The sequence below is a fragment of the Oncorhynchus keta genome, chromosome 25, assembly GCF_023373465.1.
Source record: "Oncorhynchus keta strain PuntledgeMale-10-30-2019 chromosome 25, Oket_V2, whole genome shotgun sequence".
Taxonomy (NCBI): domain Eukaryota; kingdom Metazoa; phylum Chordata; class Actinopteri; order Salmoniformes; family Salmonidae; genus Oncorhynchus; species Oncorhynchus keta.
Genome location: NC_068445.1, coordinates 41,516,195 through 41,531,183, shown reverse-complemented (window position 1 = coordinate 41,531,183; position 14,989 = coordinate 41,516,195). Strand labels below are relative to the sequence as shown.

The 14,989-nt window shown below is 44.4% G+C and overlaps 1 protein-coding gene across 1 annotated transcript in view; it reads right to left on the bottom strand.

The window, feature by feature from the left end:
- Nucleotides 1–14,989, bottom strand: part of LOC118357980 (AP-4 complex accessory subunit RUSC2-like) — a 66,677-nt gene that overhangs the window by 10,174 nt on the left and 41,514 nt on the right. Inside the window, exons 7-11 of the mRNA XM_052479955.1 lie at nt 7,770–7,940; nt 5,031–5,107; nt 4,242–4,416; nt 2,143–2,248; nt 1,902–1,948 (exon numbers count right to left, since the gene is read on the bottom strand). Coding sequence (XP_052335915.1) covers nt 1,902–1,948; nt 2,143–2,248; nt 4,242–4,416; nt 5,031–5,107; nt 7,770–7,940 — 576 coding nt within the window. The remainder of the gene's footprint in view (nt 1–1,901; nt 1,949–2,142; nt 2,249–4,241; nt 4,417–5,030; nt 5,108–7,769; nt 7,941–14,989) is intronic.

Here is a 14,989-nt window from a genome sequence, read left to right as displayed (position 1 = left end):
GAATGTATTTTGCAGACCCGGAGCCAGACGAATCAGTTTGTTCTATTGAATGTATGATGCAGACCCGGTGCCAGAACAATCAGTTTGTTCTATTGAATGGCTGCCAATAGTAATGAATCAGTTTGTTCTATTGAATTTTGCAGGGCCAGAGAATCAGTTTGTTCTATTGAATTTCTGCAGACCCGAGCCAGAACGAATCAGTTTGTTCTATCGAATGCATGATGCAGACCCGGAGCCAGAACGAATCAGTTTGTTCTATTGAATGCAGATAGCCAGAACGAATCAGTTTGTTCTATTGAATGCATGATGCACGTGGTTAGCCAGAACAAATCAGTTTGTTCTATTGAATGCAGATGAGCCAGAAAATCAGTTTGTTCTATTGAATGGATGCAGAGCAGCCAGCGAATCAGTTTGTTCTATTGAATGCAGACCCAGCCAGAACGAATCAGTTGTTCTATTGTCGATTGAAAGACATGAGCCAGCATAGAACTCAGTTGGACAGGCATGTTTTTTCATGGGACATCTTATGTGTGCACGCGCTTGTGCATTTACAAATGTTTTAATGGCTGTAATAGTAATGAATAGTACATTTTGGGGGAGCTTTATCCTACCATTTCTACCGATCTGTGGGCCAGTTTGCACATTTTCTCGGAACGGTTTCATTTCAATAATAACGTTTTTGTTTCTCGCAATCATTGTCACGTTGTTAACCGTGCAAATCTGCAGTAAAATTATACAAATCTAAAAGTTAAAATTAGACTATGAGGAGAGCACCAGCCTCTGGACATACTGATACACCGTGATCCGTTGGCGACTAAAGACATGAGAGCATAGAACTCAGAGATGCAGCAGTAAGCATATAACTTCCATCATCAGCTCAAGTCAAATACAGTATATAAGCCTAAAGCCAACAAATGAAAACACTAGAAAATGTCCTGTTAAAAATTCGGATGATTTCAATCACATTCAGCTCTCTATTCCGCCTGTCTGCCTCTCTATCTGTCCTGACTTGAGCTATCGCTAGAGAACATGCAACATTCTGCCTGTCTGTCTCTCTATCTGTCCTGACTTGAGCTATCGCTAGCGAACATGCAACATTCTGCCTGTCTGTCTCTCTATCTGTCCTGACTTGAGCTATCGCTAGCGAACATGCAACATTCTGCCTGTCTGTCTCTCTATCTGTCCTGACTTGAGCTATCGCTAGCGAACATGCAACATTCCGCCTGTCTGCCTCTCTATCTGTCCTGACTTGAGCTATCGCTAGCGAACATGCAACATTGTATTAACTAGCCTATTCCGGGCCCTCAGAGTTTCCTGCGCCAGTGAGCTCGGGACAGAAATATGTTTTTTTAAATTACTTTTACACTGGATATATGGGATCATTAGATCACGATATTTAGCTTTTCAAACAGTTTGGTGATTATCGAGGCCGGGAGTGTTGGAAACATTTTCAGATACTGAGGAATTATAATTCGCAATGGATGTTAAAAAACAGACCTAGTTGACTTGTGTGAGGCAAAGACAAAAATGTGTGGTGGACGTGGTCAGCCAATCAGAAATCAGACGTTACCAAATTTGTCTGCTAAATGAGCACTTCATGCGCTGCGATAAATGGTTTTGCGTGCTGTTGTCCATGGTGCCGACCATCTACAGAGCTCTCCCGGCCGCTGCGCTTTGTAGAACGATGTGTGCTGTCTTTGGTGTGTTAAAACATTGTATTGATTCACGGCTGACTGGCAACCTGTTTTCCTTTTTGTGTTATTGCGCCACCTTGTGGTCTGGAGTATTTCCTCTGTGGTTACACAACAAGCTAAATGCTGACACTGGGCAGAGGTGCTAAGTACCTATCTGCAGTAAGATTTCTCTGTGTGTCTGACCCTTAACCCTTAAGATGTGCATACCTTCATGAGTGTAGAGGTGATTGAACCAAAACTCCAAAGATCGCAAGCTGAAACAGGGAAAAACACAAGAGATAAACAAGAAAGGAGGCAGTTACTTTGTATCGCTACGGAAACCAATACTGAGTTAGAGCCTTAAGGTTTGTGACATTGAGAGGGAGATACAGTCTAGGAGGTAGACACGGATTACAGGACTGTTAGTGATGACTGCTAGAATTCGGTAACATAGAGGTCGTGTACTCACTTGAGCAGTCCGAAGATGAATGCGTTGAGTCTCATACTGTGGCTGGTGAACTCTGAGTACTGGGACACTTTGGAGAACAGGCTGTGGAGAACACGGGTGGATGGGCCTGAGAGAGGGAGGGAGGTCAGGATTAATACTCCTGCATTGTAAGACGATTTATTCAAATGTTACCTTGACAATTAAATATTTGATTCAGTGGTGTAGTGGAGGGTGTACTCAGGCCACATAACCCACTTTATTGTAATGTAGTGGAGGGTGTACTCAGGCCACATAACCCACTTTATTGTAATGTAGTGGAGGGTGTACTCAGGCCACATAACCCACTTTATTGTAATGTAGTGGAGGGTGTACTCAGGCCACATAACCCACTTTATTGTAATGTAGTGGAGGGTGTACTCAGGCCACATAACCCACTTTATTGTAATGTAGTGGAGGGTGTACTCAGGCCACATAACCCACTTATTTTTCAGTGGGCTTTTCATATACTCACTTCTTAACGCCCACTGATACGTATCAAAGTAATGTAGTGGAGGGTGTACTCAGGCCACATAACCCACTTATTTTCAGTGGGCTTTTCATATACTCACTTCTTAATCCCCACTGATACGTATCAAAGTAATGTAGTGGAGGGTGTACTCAGGCCACATAACCCACTTATTTTTCAGTGCTCTTTTCATATACTCACTTCTTAACGCCCACTGATACGTATCAAAGTAATGTAGTGGAGGGTGTACTCAGGCCACATAACCCACTTATTTTTCAGTGCTCTTTTCATATACTCACTTCTTAACGCCCACTGATACGTATCAAAGTAATGTAGTGGAGGGTGTACTCAGGCCACATAACCCACTTATTTTTCAGTGGGCTTTTCATATACTCACTTCTTAACGCCCACTGATACGTATCGAAGTAATGTAGTGGAGGTGTACGCCGTCTCAATTAATCAGGCTGATGAAACAACTCTTAAATGTTTACCTTGAAATGTTGATAAACTATTATTTCTTCACATTTTAGGCGCTGCAATGTACACAAGGCAGTAGGCCTACGTGTGAATGTTCCCAAACGCCTTTCTAAAACGCGCTGCACACATGCGAGCGGTTTCATGGACGGACATGCAAATAAGATGAAATAACTCCCATGGGGTTTTGCTAATAATGACTAGGATCGTTCCTGTGGCTCTGCTCGACAATGAAAGAACGTTGACGGAAAACCAATAGAGCAGGAAAATGCCTACCTGGCCGAATGATATCATATCACTGTTTCTCATCCAGGTTTTCACAACAGGGCATTTTTTCCTTCGCTGGGCGGGCCATTTGGGAAAATCTTGGGCAAATTTAGAGGAAACCCACTGCTCCAGCCACTACTACACCATAGACTGTTTTATCTGGTTGTATTATAATCCTACATTTCATTTTTTTTTGTTGCAGCATTGATCAGCATTGTTAAGACCATTGCCAAAATTGTAGTATCAAAATACAATGAAAATCACCCACTTACGTCTCGTCCTCTAATGAAGCTGTGGGTGTGGTATATGGCCAATATACCACGGCTAAGGGCTGTCAATATGCACGACGCAGTGCCAAGAGACTAGGGACAGTCTGTCATATCTGATGTAATTCTCCTGTCTTATCTGATGTCCTGTGTGATCTTAGGTCTCTCCCCTCCTGGAGGACCTGAGCCCTAGGACCATGCCTCAGGACTACCTGGCCTGACCACCTGGTCGTGCTGCTGATCCAGTTTCTGCTGTTCTGCCGGGCGGCTAAGGAACCCTGACCTGTTCACCGGTCATGCTGCCTTGTCCCGAATGTGCTATTTTGACCATCTCTCTGTTTCCACCAGGCTCCAGGGCTTATGGCCTTAAAATGATTATCATCATCATCATCATCATCATCATCATCATCATCATCATCATCATCATCATCATCATCATCATCATCATCATCATCATCATCACCACCTAGTTATGTGGAGGCCTCTATCAGGCGCCAGGGCTTATGGCCTAATCATCATCATCATCATCACCTAGTTGTGTGGAGGCCTCTACCAGGCGCCAGAGCTTATGGCCTAATCATAATCATCATCATTATCATCACCATTACCTAGTTGTGTGGAGGCCTCTACCAGGCTCCAGGGCTGGTTGCGTATCTGTCCGATGATCAGGTCCAGGACGTAGGCCTTCAGCCCATCCCCCAGCACCTCCCTTAGAGCCGGACACAGGTACTTAAGGATCAGGTGGCCCACGTTGGGACTCACCCAACTGTTACCGAGCTTCGCCTGGAAGGGGGAGGGGTGAAGAAGAAATTCAAAAAAGATAGAGGAACGAGGACAAGAGCAGAGAAGAGAGCAGGAGCACGAGAACAACAGATAGAGAGGAGAAAGGGGGAGTGACCAAGAGAGAGGAGAAATGGGGAGTGACCAAGAGAAGGAGAAAGGGGGAGTGACCAAGAGAAGGAGACAGGGGGAGTGACCAAGAGAAAGGAGAAAGGGGGAGTGACCAAGAGAGAGGAGAAAGGGGGAGTGACCAAGAGAGAGGAGAAAGGGGGAGTGACCAAGAGAGAGGAGCAAGGGGGAGTGACCAAGAGAGAGGAGAAAGGGGGAGTGACCAAGAGAGAGGAGAAAGGGGGAGTGACCAAGAGAGAGGAGAAAGGGGGAGTGACCAAGAGAGAGGAGAAAGGGGGAGTGACCAAGAGAGAGGAGCAAGGGGGAGTGACCAAGAGAGAGGAGACAGGGGGAGTGACCAAGAGAGAGGAGCAAGGGGGAGTGACCAAGAGAGAGGAGACAGGGGGAGAAAAAAAGAGATAAACATTGTAATGTTGTAAAAAACAACAACAGTCTACCATAGAAACCAAAAGGATGAAATAGAACAGTATTATCACACAGTAAAATACCTTCACATCAGGGTCCCGACTGGTGCCAAAATGAGCTACGATTAAATCTACCGCTGTATTGATGGCTTTGACTAAACCTGAGAGAGAGAGAGTGAGAGAGAGAGAGAGAGAGAGAGAGAGAGAGAGAGAGAGAGAGAGAGAGAGAGAGGAGGAGAGAGAGAGAGAGAGGAGGGAGAGAGAGACAGAGAGACAGAGAGAGAGAGAGAGACAGAGAGACAGAGAGAGAGAGAGGAGAGAGACAGAGAGAGACAGAGAGAGAGAGAGAGAGAGACAGAGAGAGAGAGAGAGAGAGAGACAGAGAGAGAGAGAGAGAGAAGAGAGAGACAGAGAGAGAGAGAGAGACAGAGAGAGAGAGAGAGAGAGACAGAGAGAGAGACAGAGAGAGAGAGAGAGAGAGAGAGAGAGAGAGAGAGAGAGGAGGAGGGGGAGGAATGTAAAGAGGTAGTCAATTACAAGAGGCACTTCACATGTCAGACAGCCTCTCAGCAGTAAGTATGGTCTAATACAGTCACCTGCTTTTATCTGACTGTTATCACCCTCGTTCCATTTTCCACAATGACAATCAGATAGTCACCAATGGCCAACCTCAAAGCAGAAAACTTTCATTCGCAAGGCTTGAAAGTAGAGGGACATTTCTTCATTAACTGTCTACAGCATGCTACTGTATATGTTGTTTGTGGCATATTAAACAGTAAGATGGGTTGGAGTCAACATTCTGTATTCCATTACAGACACTTTCTAATAGATCCAGAAGCTTCTGAGTCCCCAGCGGGAGTTAAAGTGGGGCTCGATTGAAGGACCGTTCAGTACCGACATCAAAGGCCTAGAGACACCCACACACTCAGAGAGAGAGAGAGAGAAACGGGGAGAGAGAGAGAGAAAAGGGAGAGAGAGAGAGAGAGAGAGAGAGAGGGGGGAGAGAGAGAAAGTGAGAGAGAGAGAGAGAGAGAGAGAGAGAGAGAGAGAGAGAGAGAGAGAGAGAGAGAGAGAGAGAGAGAGAGAAAGAAAGAAAGAAAGAAAGAAAGAAAGAAAGAAAGAAAGAAAGAAAGAAAGAAAGAGAGAGAGAGAGAGAGAGAGAGAGAGAGAGAGAAAGAAAGAAAGAAAGAAAGAAAGAAAGAAAGAAAGGGAGAGAGAGAGAGAGAGAGAGAAAGAAAGAAAGAAAGAAAGAAAGAAAGAAAGAAAGAAAGAAAGAAAGAAAGAAAGAAAGAAAGAAAGAGGAAAAGACTCCACTCTGTACACAGCAGTAAAGGGAAGGAGGAGCAGTGGAAGGGTTTTAATACTGTACATAATGTAGCCTTTATTACCTTCTCTCTCCATTCCATGTGATATGACTGAAGGCTACGCTTCATCGTTTATGCATGGCTTTCTCCCGATCAAACAATGAATGTAATGGAGAAAAAAGTTATTTGAATACATACATACACTGTATTTACAAAAGTATGTGGACACCCCTTCAAATGAGTAGATTCGGCTATTTCAGCCACACCCGTTGCTGACAGGTGTATAAAATCGAGCACACAGCCATGCGATCTCCATAGACAAACTTTGGCAGTAGAATGGCCTTACCGAAGAGCTCAGTGACTTTCAACGTGGCGCCGTCATAGGATGCCACCTTTCCAACAAGTTAGTTCAAGTCAAATTTCTGCCCAGCTAGAGCTGCCCCAGTCAACTGTAAGCGCTGTTATTGTGAAGTGGAAATGTCTAGGAGCAACAACGGCTCAGCCGTGACGTGATAGGTTACAAAAGCTCACATAATGGGACGGCCGAGTGCTGAAGCGCATAGCGTGTAAAAATTGTCAGTCCTCGGTTGCAACACTCACTACTGAGTTCCTAACTGCCTCTGGAAGCAACGTCGGCACAATAACTGTCCGTCGGGAGCTTCATGAAATGGGTTTCCATGGCCGAGCACCCGCACACAAGCTTAACATCACCATGCGCAATACCAATCGTCGGCTGGAGTGGTGTAAAGCTCGCTGCCATTGGACTCTGGAATAGTGGAAACACGTTCTCTGGAGTGATGAATCAAGCTTCACCATCTGGCAGTCCGACGGAGGAATCTGTGTTTGGTGGATACCAGGAGAACGCTACCTGCCCGAATGCATAGTGCCAACTGTAAAGTTTGGTGGAAGAGGACTAATGGTCTGGGGCTGTGGATACCAGGAGAACGCTAGGCCCCTTAGTTCCAGTGAAGGAATAAAATTACATTCTAGACCATTCTATGCTTCCAACTTTGTGGTAACAGTGCAAAAAGAAGGGTCCATACAGAAATGGTTTGTCGAGATCGGTGTGGAAGAACTTGACTGGCCTTCACAAAACTCTGACCTCAACCCCTTCGAACAATTGGAGCGTTGACTGCGAGCCGGGTGTAATCACCCAACATCAGTGCCCGACCTCACTAATGCTCTTATGGCTGAATGGAAGCAAGTCCCTGCAGCGATGTTCCAACATCTAGTGGAAATCCTTCCAGAGAAGAGAGGAGGCTCCTGTGGCAGCTGAGGGGGGACCAACTCCATATAAATACACACGATTTTGGAATGAGATGTTCGACAAGCAGGTGTCAACATACTTTTGGTCATGTAGTGTACATACATACGTACATACACACACACACACACACACATACATACATACATACATACATACATACATACATACATACATACATACATACATACATACATACATACATACATGCATACATACACACACAAACTACACCACTCCTAGTGGCTGTCTCACCTCTCTTCTGCTGCAGGTCCACAGCGATGTGGGACTGTGAGGAAGAGGAGGATGACGAGGAAGAGGAGGCATCCGGAGAGAGACAGAACTCTTCTGGAGGACGCTCGGTCAGGGAAAAGTAGTCTGGCAGGAAGTCACTGTAGTACTGCTGCAGCTGCTTCACAGACTGGCCTGAGAACACACACACGTAGGATAAGTACACACACGTAGGATGAGTACACACACACGTAGGATGAGTACACACACATGTAGGATGAGTACACACACACATAGGATGAGTACACACACACGTAGGATGAGTACACACACACGTAGGATGAGTACACACACACGTAGGATGAGTACACACACACATAGGATAAGTACACACACACATAGGATGAGTACACACACACGTAGGATGAGTACACACACACGTAGGATGAGTACACACACATGTAGGATGAGTACACACACACGTAGGATGAGTACACACACATGTAGGATGAGTACACACACACGTAGGATGAGTACACACACATGTAGGATGAGTATACACACACGTAGGATGAGTGCACACACACATAGGATGAGTGCACACACACATAGGATAAGTACACACACACACATAGGATGAGTACACACACGCGTAGGATGAGTACACACACACGTAGGATGAGTACACACACACATAGGATAAGAACCCACACAGGTAGGATGAGTACACACAGGTAGGATGAGTACACACACACACATAGGATAAGAACACACACACGTAGGATGAGTGCACACACACATAGGATGAGTGCACACACACATAGGATAAGTACACACACACACATAGGATGAGTACACACACGCGTAGGATGAGTACACACACACGTAGGATGAGTACACACACACATAGGATAAGAACCCACACAGGTAGGATGAGTACACACAGGTAGGATGAGTACACACACACACATAGGATAAGAACACACACACGTAGGATGAGTGCACACACACATAGGATAAGTACACACACACACATAGGATGAGTACACACACACGTAGGATGAGTACACACACACGTAGGATGAGTACACACACACGTAGGATGAGTACACACACATGTAGGATGAGTACACACACAAGTAGGATGAGTACACACACACACGTAGGATGAGTGCACACACACGTAGGATGAGTACACACACACGTAGGATGAGTACACACACACGTAGGATGAGTACACACACGTAGGATGAGTACACACACACGTAGGATGAGTACACACACACGTAGGATGAGTACACACACACGTAGGATGAGTACACACACACGTAGGATGAGTACACACACACGTAGAATGAGTACATACACGTAGGATAAGAACACACACAGGTAGGATGAGTACACACACACGTAGGATGAGTACATACACGTAGGATAAGAACACACACAGGTAGAATGAGTACACACACAGGTAGGATAAGAACACACACAGGTAGGATAAGAACACACACAGGTAGGATGAGTACACACAGGTAGGATGAGTACACACACAGGTAGGATAAGAACACACACAGGTAGGATGAGTACACACACAGGTAGGATAAGAACACACACAGGTAGGATGAGTACACACAGGTAGGATGAGTACACACACAGGTAGGATAAGAACACACACAGGTAGGATGAGTACACACAGACGTAGGATGAGAAAACACACATGCTCGACATACACTCATCACACACACTGGCAGCGATTTCTTTGGACACTATACATGAATAAACACACACACACACGCACACACACACAGGCACACACACACACACACACTGGCAGCGATTTCTTTGGACAATATACATGAATAAACACACACACACACACACACACAGGCACGTGCACAGATACCTGTGCCCAGCACCTGCCACTTTGCCCTCCCACTCGCAAAATGCCCTTTTCAGTGGTGGTATAATTATTATATTTTTTTATACATTTTTTTGTTGTTTTTCTTCTGAACCTACTGACTCCAAGTTGTTGTTTGACCTCATCAAGTTCACCAGCCCCTACCCTTACCCTGTCGGTTGACCTGTACGGAGCTCGCGTGCGCCCGGTTGTGCCCTTTTCCCAGGCTGCCCTGTGTCATGACTCTCCTGTGAAGATGTGAAGGATCAGGTTACAGTGGCTCTACAGCTCTCTTTCTCCCGCAGAGGGGGAGAGGTGGAGGTGGCAGCGTTATGGCGGTCGTAAAATACTCTGCCTCTGGGCACCGTAGTATTGGGATTGGAATGTGTGACTGTGGGACATAGAGAGAGACTTGCCAAAAAGTCCTACATCCCCAAAATTGGAGGATTTTTTTTTTGAGAATGTGGAACCGGTCCGTGGACACTTAGGGAGTGTTTGTTTCATTTTATGACCTCATGACCTTTATGACCTCACATGAATGTTTCTTTGTTTGTATACAGTACTCAATTATGGGGTTTGCATCTGAACGTTGTATCAAATAAACGATTAAGCATAAGAATACTTTTGGAAAGTTAATGTGATCTTAGTTCGCTAAATTAGAATTATTTCTCATAGTAACTTATCAGTGGCCACGCACAGAGACTATACCCAAACTTCATGGAACGACCCCTTTCCACAGAGGTAATAAAAGGACTCGTGACAAAATGTACATTTAGTCAAGAGAACGCAGGGACGGCGTCCCCACGTTGAAATGGCTACCACTATATAGACCAAGCAGACTAAGGCGCCAGATGTTGCAAAATGGTTTAGACAATAGGAACCAATAGATTGCTACAGAAGGATCAAATCCTCAACGCAGCTTTACCAGTCCGCAGCTGAAAACGTGTGTAAGTCTAAGATGGTGGAACAAACTCCCTCACAACGCCAGGACAGCGGAGTCAATCACCACCTACCGGAGACACCTGAAACCCCACCTCTTTAAGGAATACCTAGGATAGGATAAGTAATCCTTCTCCCCCCTTTAAGATTTAGATGCACTATTGTAAAGTGACTGTTCTACTGGATGTCATAAGGTGAATGCACCAATTTGTAAGTCGCTCTGGATAAGAGCGTCTGCTAAATGACTTAAATGTAATGTAAATGTAAAGGATACCGACAACTACCGCAAGCATCTGTTCTAACAGATCAATTCTAAGAACAATGGTACTCTGAAAGATCCATTCGTTATCGAACGACCGAATGATACGCCTGACGTATCCTTTATAACAAGCTACAACTACTAAAGACTTTGATCTCTGGTGGACAAACCAGAGTGTTTCTTTTGACTCACTATGCAGCAGAAGAACTGGCGATCGCAGAGAGGCACAACAAACACCGGTAAATATGTCAATTGCAATTTCTTTTCGAATGAGCGGCTGTGCATGTTCAAAGTATTAGCATTTCCATGAGTGTAGTCAACTGTATGTATGTGGGTCCACTCAGTTTCCTGCTCTTGAACTGCCCCCACCCCTTTCCTTTGTCTACAAAGCCATCATATCGGTTTAGCCCTCCTTGTTTACCCTCCTTGTTTAGCCCTCCTTGTTTAGCCCTCCTTGGGACTTTTCAGTGTATCATGTGAGTAACCAATGTATAACTATTGTGTGTGTGTGTGTTTATGTAATTCCGTGGTTAGTTAGTTAGTAAATAAATCATTAAGCCTGATTCATGATCTTTGCTAGGGCTGGTACAGATGTCCAAGGGGTTGCGACATTCAGGAATGAGACTGTAATAGATAAGATAATAAAATATCTGAGAGATCCCCAGGTCACCCCCTCTCATGTTTTGGTACCTCAGAGCTCCCCAGGTCACCTCCTCTCATGTTCTGGTACCTCAGAGCTCCCCAGGTCAACCTCCTCTCATGTTCTGGTACCTCAGAGCTCCCCAGGTCAACCCCCTCTCATGTTCTGGTACCTCAGAGCTCCCCAGGTCAACCCCCTCTCATGTTCTGGTACCTCAGAGCTCCCCAGGTCACCTCCTCTCATGTTCTGGTACCTCAGAGCTCCCCAGGTCAACCTCCTCTCATGTTCTGGTACCTCAGAGCTCCCCAGGTCAACCCCCTCTCATGTTCTGGTACCTCAGAGCTCCCCAGGTCAACCCCCTCTCATGTTCTGGTACCTCAGAGCTCCCCAGGTCAACCCCTCTCATGTTCCGGTACCTCAGAGCTCCCCAGGTCACCTCCTCTCATGTTCTGGTACCTCAGAGCTCCCCAGGTCAACCTCCTCTCATGTTCTGGTACCTCAGAGCTCCCCAGGTCACCTCCTCTCATGTTCTGGTACCTCAGAGCTCCCCAGGTCAACCCCTCTCATGTTCTTGTACCTCAGAGCTCCCCAGGTCAACCTCCTCTCATGTTCTGGTACCTCAGAGCTCCCCAGGTCAACCCCTCTCATGTTCTGGTACCTCAGAGCTCCCCAGGTCAACCTCCTCTCATGCTCACTTTCTAGACTCTGGCTAACCACCATATGTGTCTCGTTTCAGGAAACTATTCGCTATGTCGCGTGTCACTACTTCACAGGAGCGCCATTTGAATGTCGCTCTGGCTATCTACTCCGATTTCAGAGAACTCTCGTCTGAGTGTGTCAGAACACAGAATAACTGACGAATTTACGGACGCTCAAAACCCGTTGAATATGGCCGGTGTCAGGAAACTGTGGCAAAAAAAGGGTCATTAAATTGTTTCCAACAGCACAGTTGCAGTCCCCAACAACACTCCGAATAACATAAAAACAGCTTAACCAGCTCTGCTAGGGCTAGTAAAATGGTCAGAGTGAGCTGTTCTTTCATTTGTGTCTGGAAGTAGCTAGAAAGCTAGCCAACATTAGCCAGTTAGCTTGAGTGCTTGACTGCTGTTGTCAGGACAGAATGCCAGGATCAACCCTACTTCTCGGGCCGAGCGTCCAGTGTTCGCTCTGAATGCTCCGAGAGCGAAACACTCAGAATTTACGAACAGAACAATCTGACAATGCTGAGTTTACAAGTTGCGGCGCAGCTAGCATGGTGCCGCAGAATTCTACGGCACATTATTTAAGTGCCAACCACTGGTACCATTAATGTTAATTAGTGCTAGTTTGACCACCAGAGGGCATCTTTGAGAAGCATTTGAACGCCTTCAATAATGGCTGTACTGAAGAATGTGGGCACGTGGGAGACCGGGGTTCAATTCCCCAACGGCGAGGAAGGAGTAAGCTGTCCTTGTAAATAAGAATTCTTAACTGATTCCATATGTGCTATTTCATAGCTGTGATGTCTTCACTATTATTCTACAATGTAGAAAAAAGTCCAAATAAAGAAAAACACTGGAATGAGTAGGTGTGTCCAAACGTTTGATTGGTAGTTGCTTAATTCATTCGATTAATATTATGGTGTTTCTATTACAAGGAAAACAAAAACCCTCTGGGAGTTTATTCAAATATGCTCTTTAAATAAATAAGACCTACACCACTTTTAACAGCATATTACTCAACACAAAAATATGATGTGACTCTCCTCCAATAATTACATATTGAGGATTGGAGGATATTTCTGTAATTCAGTCATATTTATTCCCATAGTAATTCATTATGGATCCATAACTAAATAAACATATTTTGAAAATCTGAGATGACAGTGTTGTTAACAAAAGGCTAAGCTTGTGAGCCAATATATTTATTTCATTTCATTTGCGATTTTCATGAATAGTTAACGTTGCGTTATGCTAATGAGCCTACACTTTCTGTCATTTCCCCAAGGTGTCTGCAGCATTGTGACGTATTTGTAGGCATATCATTGGAAGATTGACCATAAGAGACTACATTTACCAGGTGCTCGCTTAGTGTCCTCCGTTGCAATTATTGCGTAATCTCCAGCTGCGTGCATTTTTCCATTTGCTTCAGAGGAGAAACCCAACTGCCACGAATGACTTATCATCGAATAGATATGTGAAAAACACCTTGAGGATTGATTCTAAACAACGTTTGCCATGTTTCTGTCGATATTATGGAGTTAATTTGGAAAAATGTTTGGCGTTGAAATGACTGAATTTTCTGGGTTTTTTCTTAGCCAAACGTGATGAACAAAACAGAGCGATTTCTCCTACACAAATAATATTTTGGGAAAAACTGAACATTTGCTATCTAACTGAGAGTCTCCTCACTGAAAACATCCAAAGTTCTTCAAAGGTAAATTATTTTATTTGAATGCTTTTCTTGTTTTTGTGAAAATGTTGCCTGCTGAATGCTAGGCTTAATGCTATGCTAGCTATCAATACTCTTACACAAATGCTTGTGTAGCTATGGTTGAAAAGCATATTTTGAAAATCTGAGATGACAGTGTTGTTAACAAAAGGCTAAGCTTGTGAGCCAATATATTTATTTAATTTCATTTGCGATTTTCATGAATAGTTAACGTTGCGTTATGCTAATGAGCTTGAGGCTATGATTACGCTCCCGGATACGGGAGTAAGAAGTTAAACCGTTGCACCACTCAGGCGTGTACAATGGGACTGGTCATTTTATGACCTCATGACCTTTATGACCTCACATGAATGTTTCTTTGTTTGTATACAGTACTCAATTATGGGGGTTGCATCTGAACGTTGTATCAAATAGAGTACTACAGTAAGACCAAAATAATTTGATAAAAACCTCAGTGTAACAACAGTTTTAGTAAGTAATACTGAAGTTGTGCACAATTATCAGTTTCTATTTAAGTTTATGTCGCTCGTTCATTGTCAATTAGAGACACAGTAGGACCAAAACGCGTACTTCAAAAATCGGTACTTTAACTCCCCCTTGTGGTGGTCTGGAGCAATGAAGGGGTGATGCAGGGTACCGTACTAAACCACAAATTATGACGGCGTAAACTTGCAACTTTTAAAGGAGGAACCACTGTACAAACTAGCCTTTAGTCTTGAAATGTTTGGTTGTTAAGTACATAGCCTCACATGTGAATCCTTAAAGAGATGGGTGGGGCTAAAGCTTAAGAGGGCGTGAACAATGCTAAATGGGTGTAGACAAAGAAGAGCTCTCCAGTAGGTACCAAAACATTCAAGGGCCATTCTCTCAGAAGTGAGGTTACAAGTTTATCAACTTTCAAAGCAGAATTACTTTCCCATTGTTCCTGAGCTGTAGTGTATGATATATCATTTTGTAGCTCTGAGTCTCTACTTTTATCCAATGTAAAAAACACAATTTCAAATGTTGTTACATAAGTCCGAATCGAGCCGGTCGGTCACATAATACTAAAATATACATACAAGCCAGTCATGTACCAT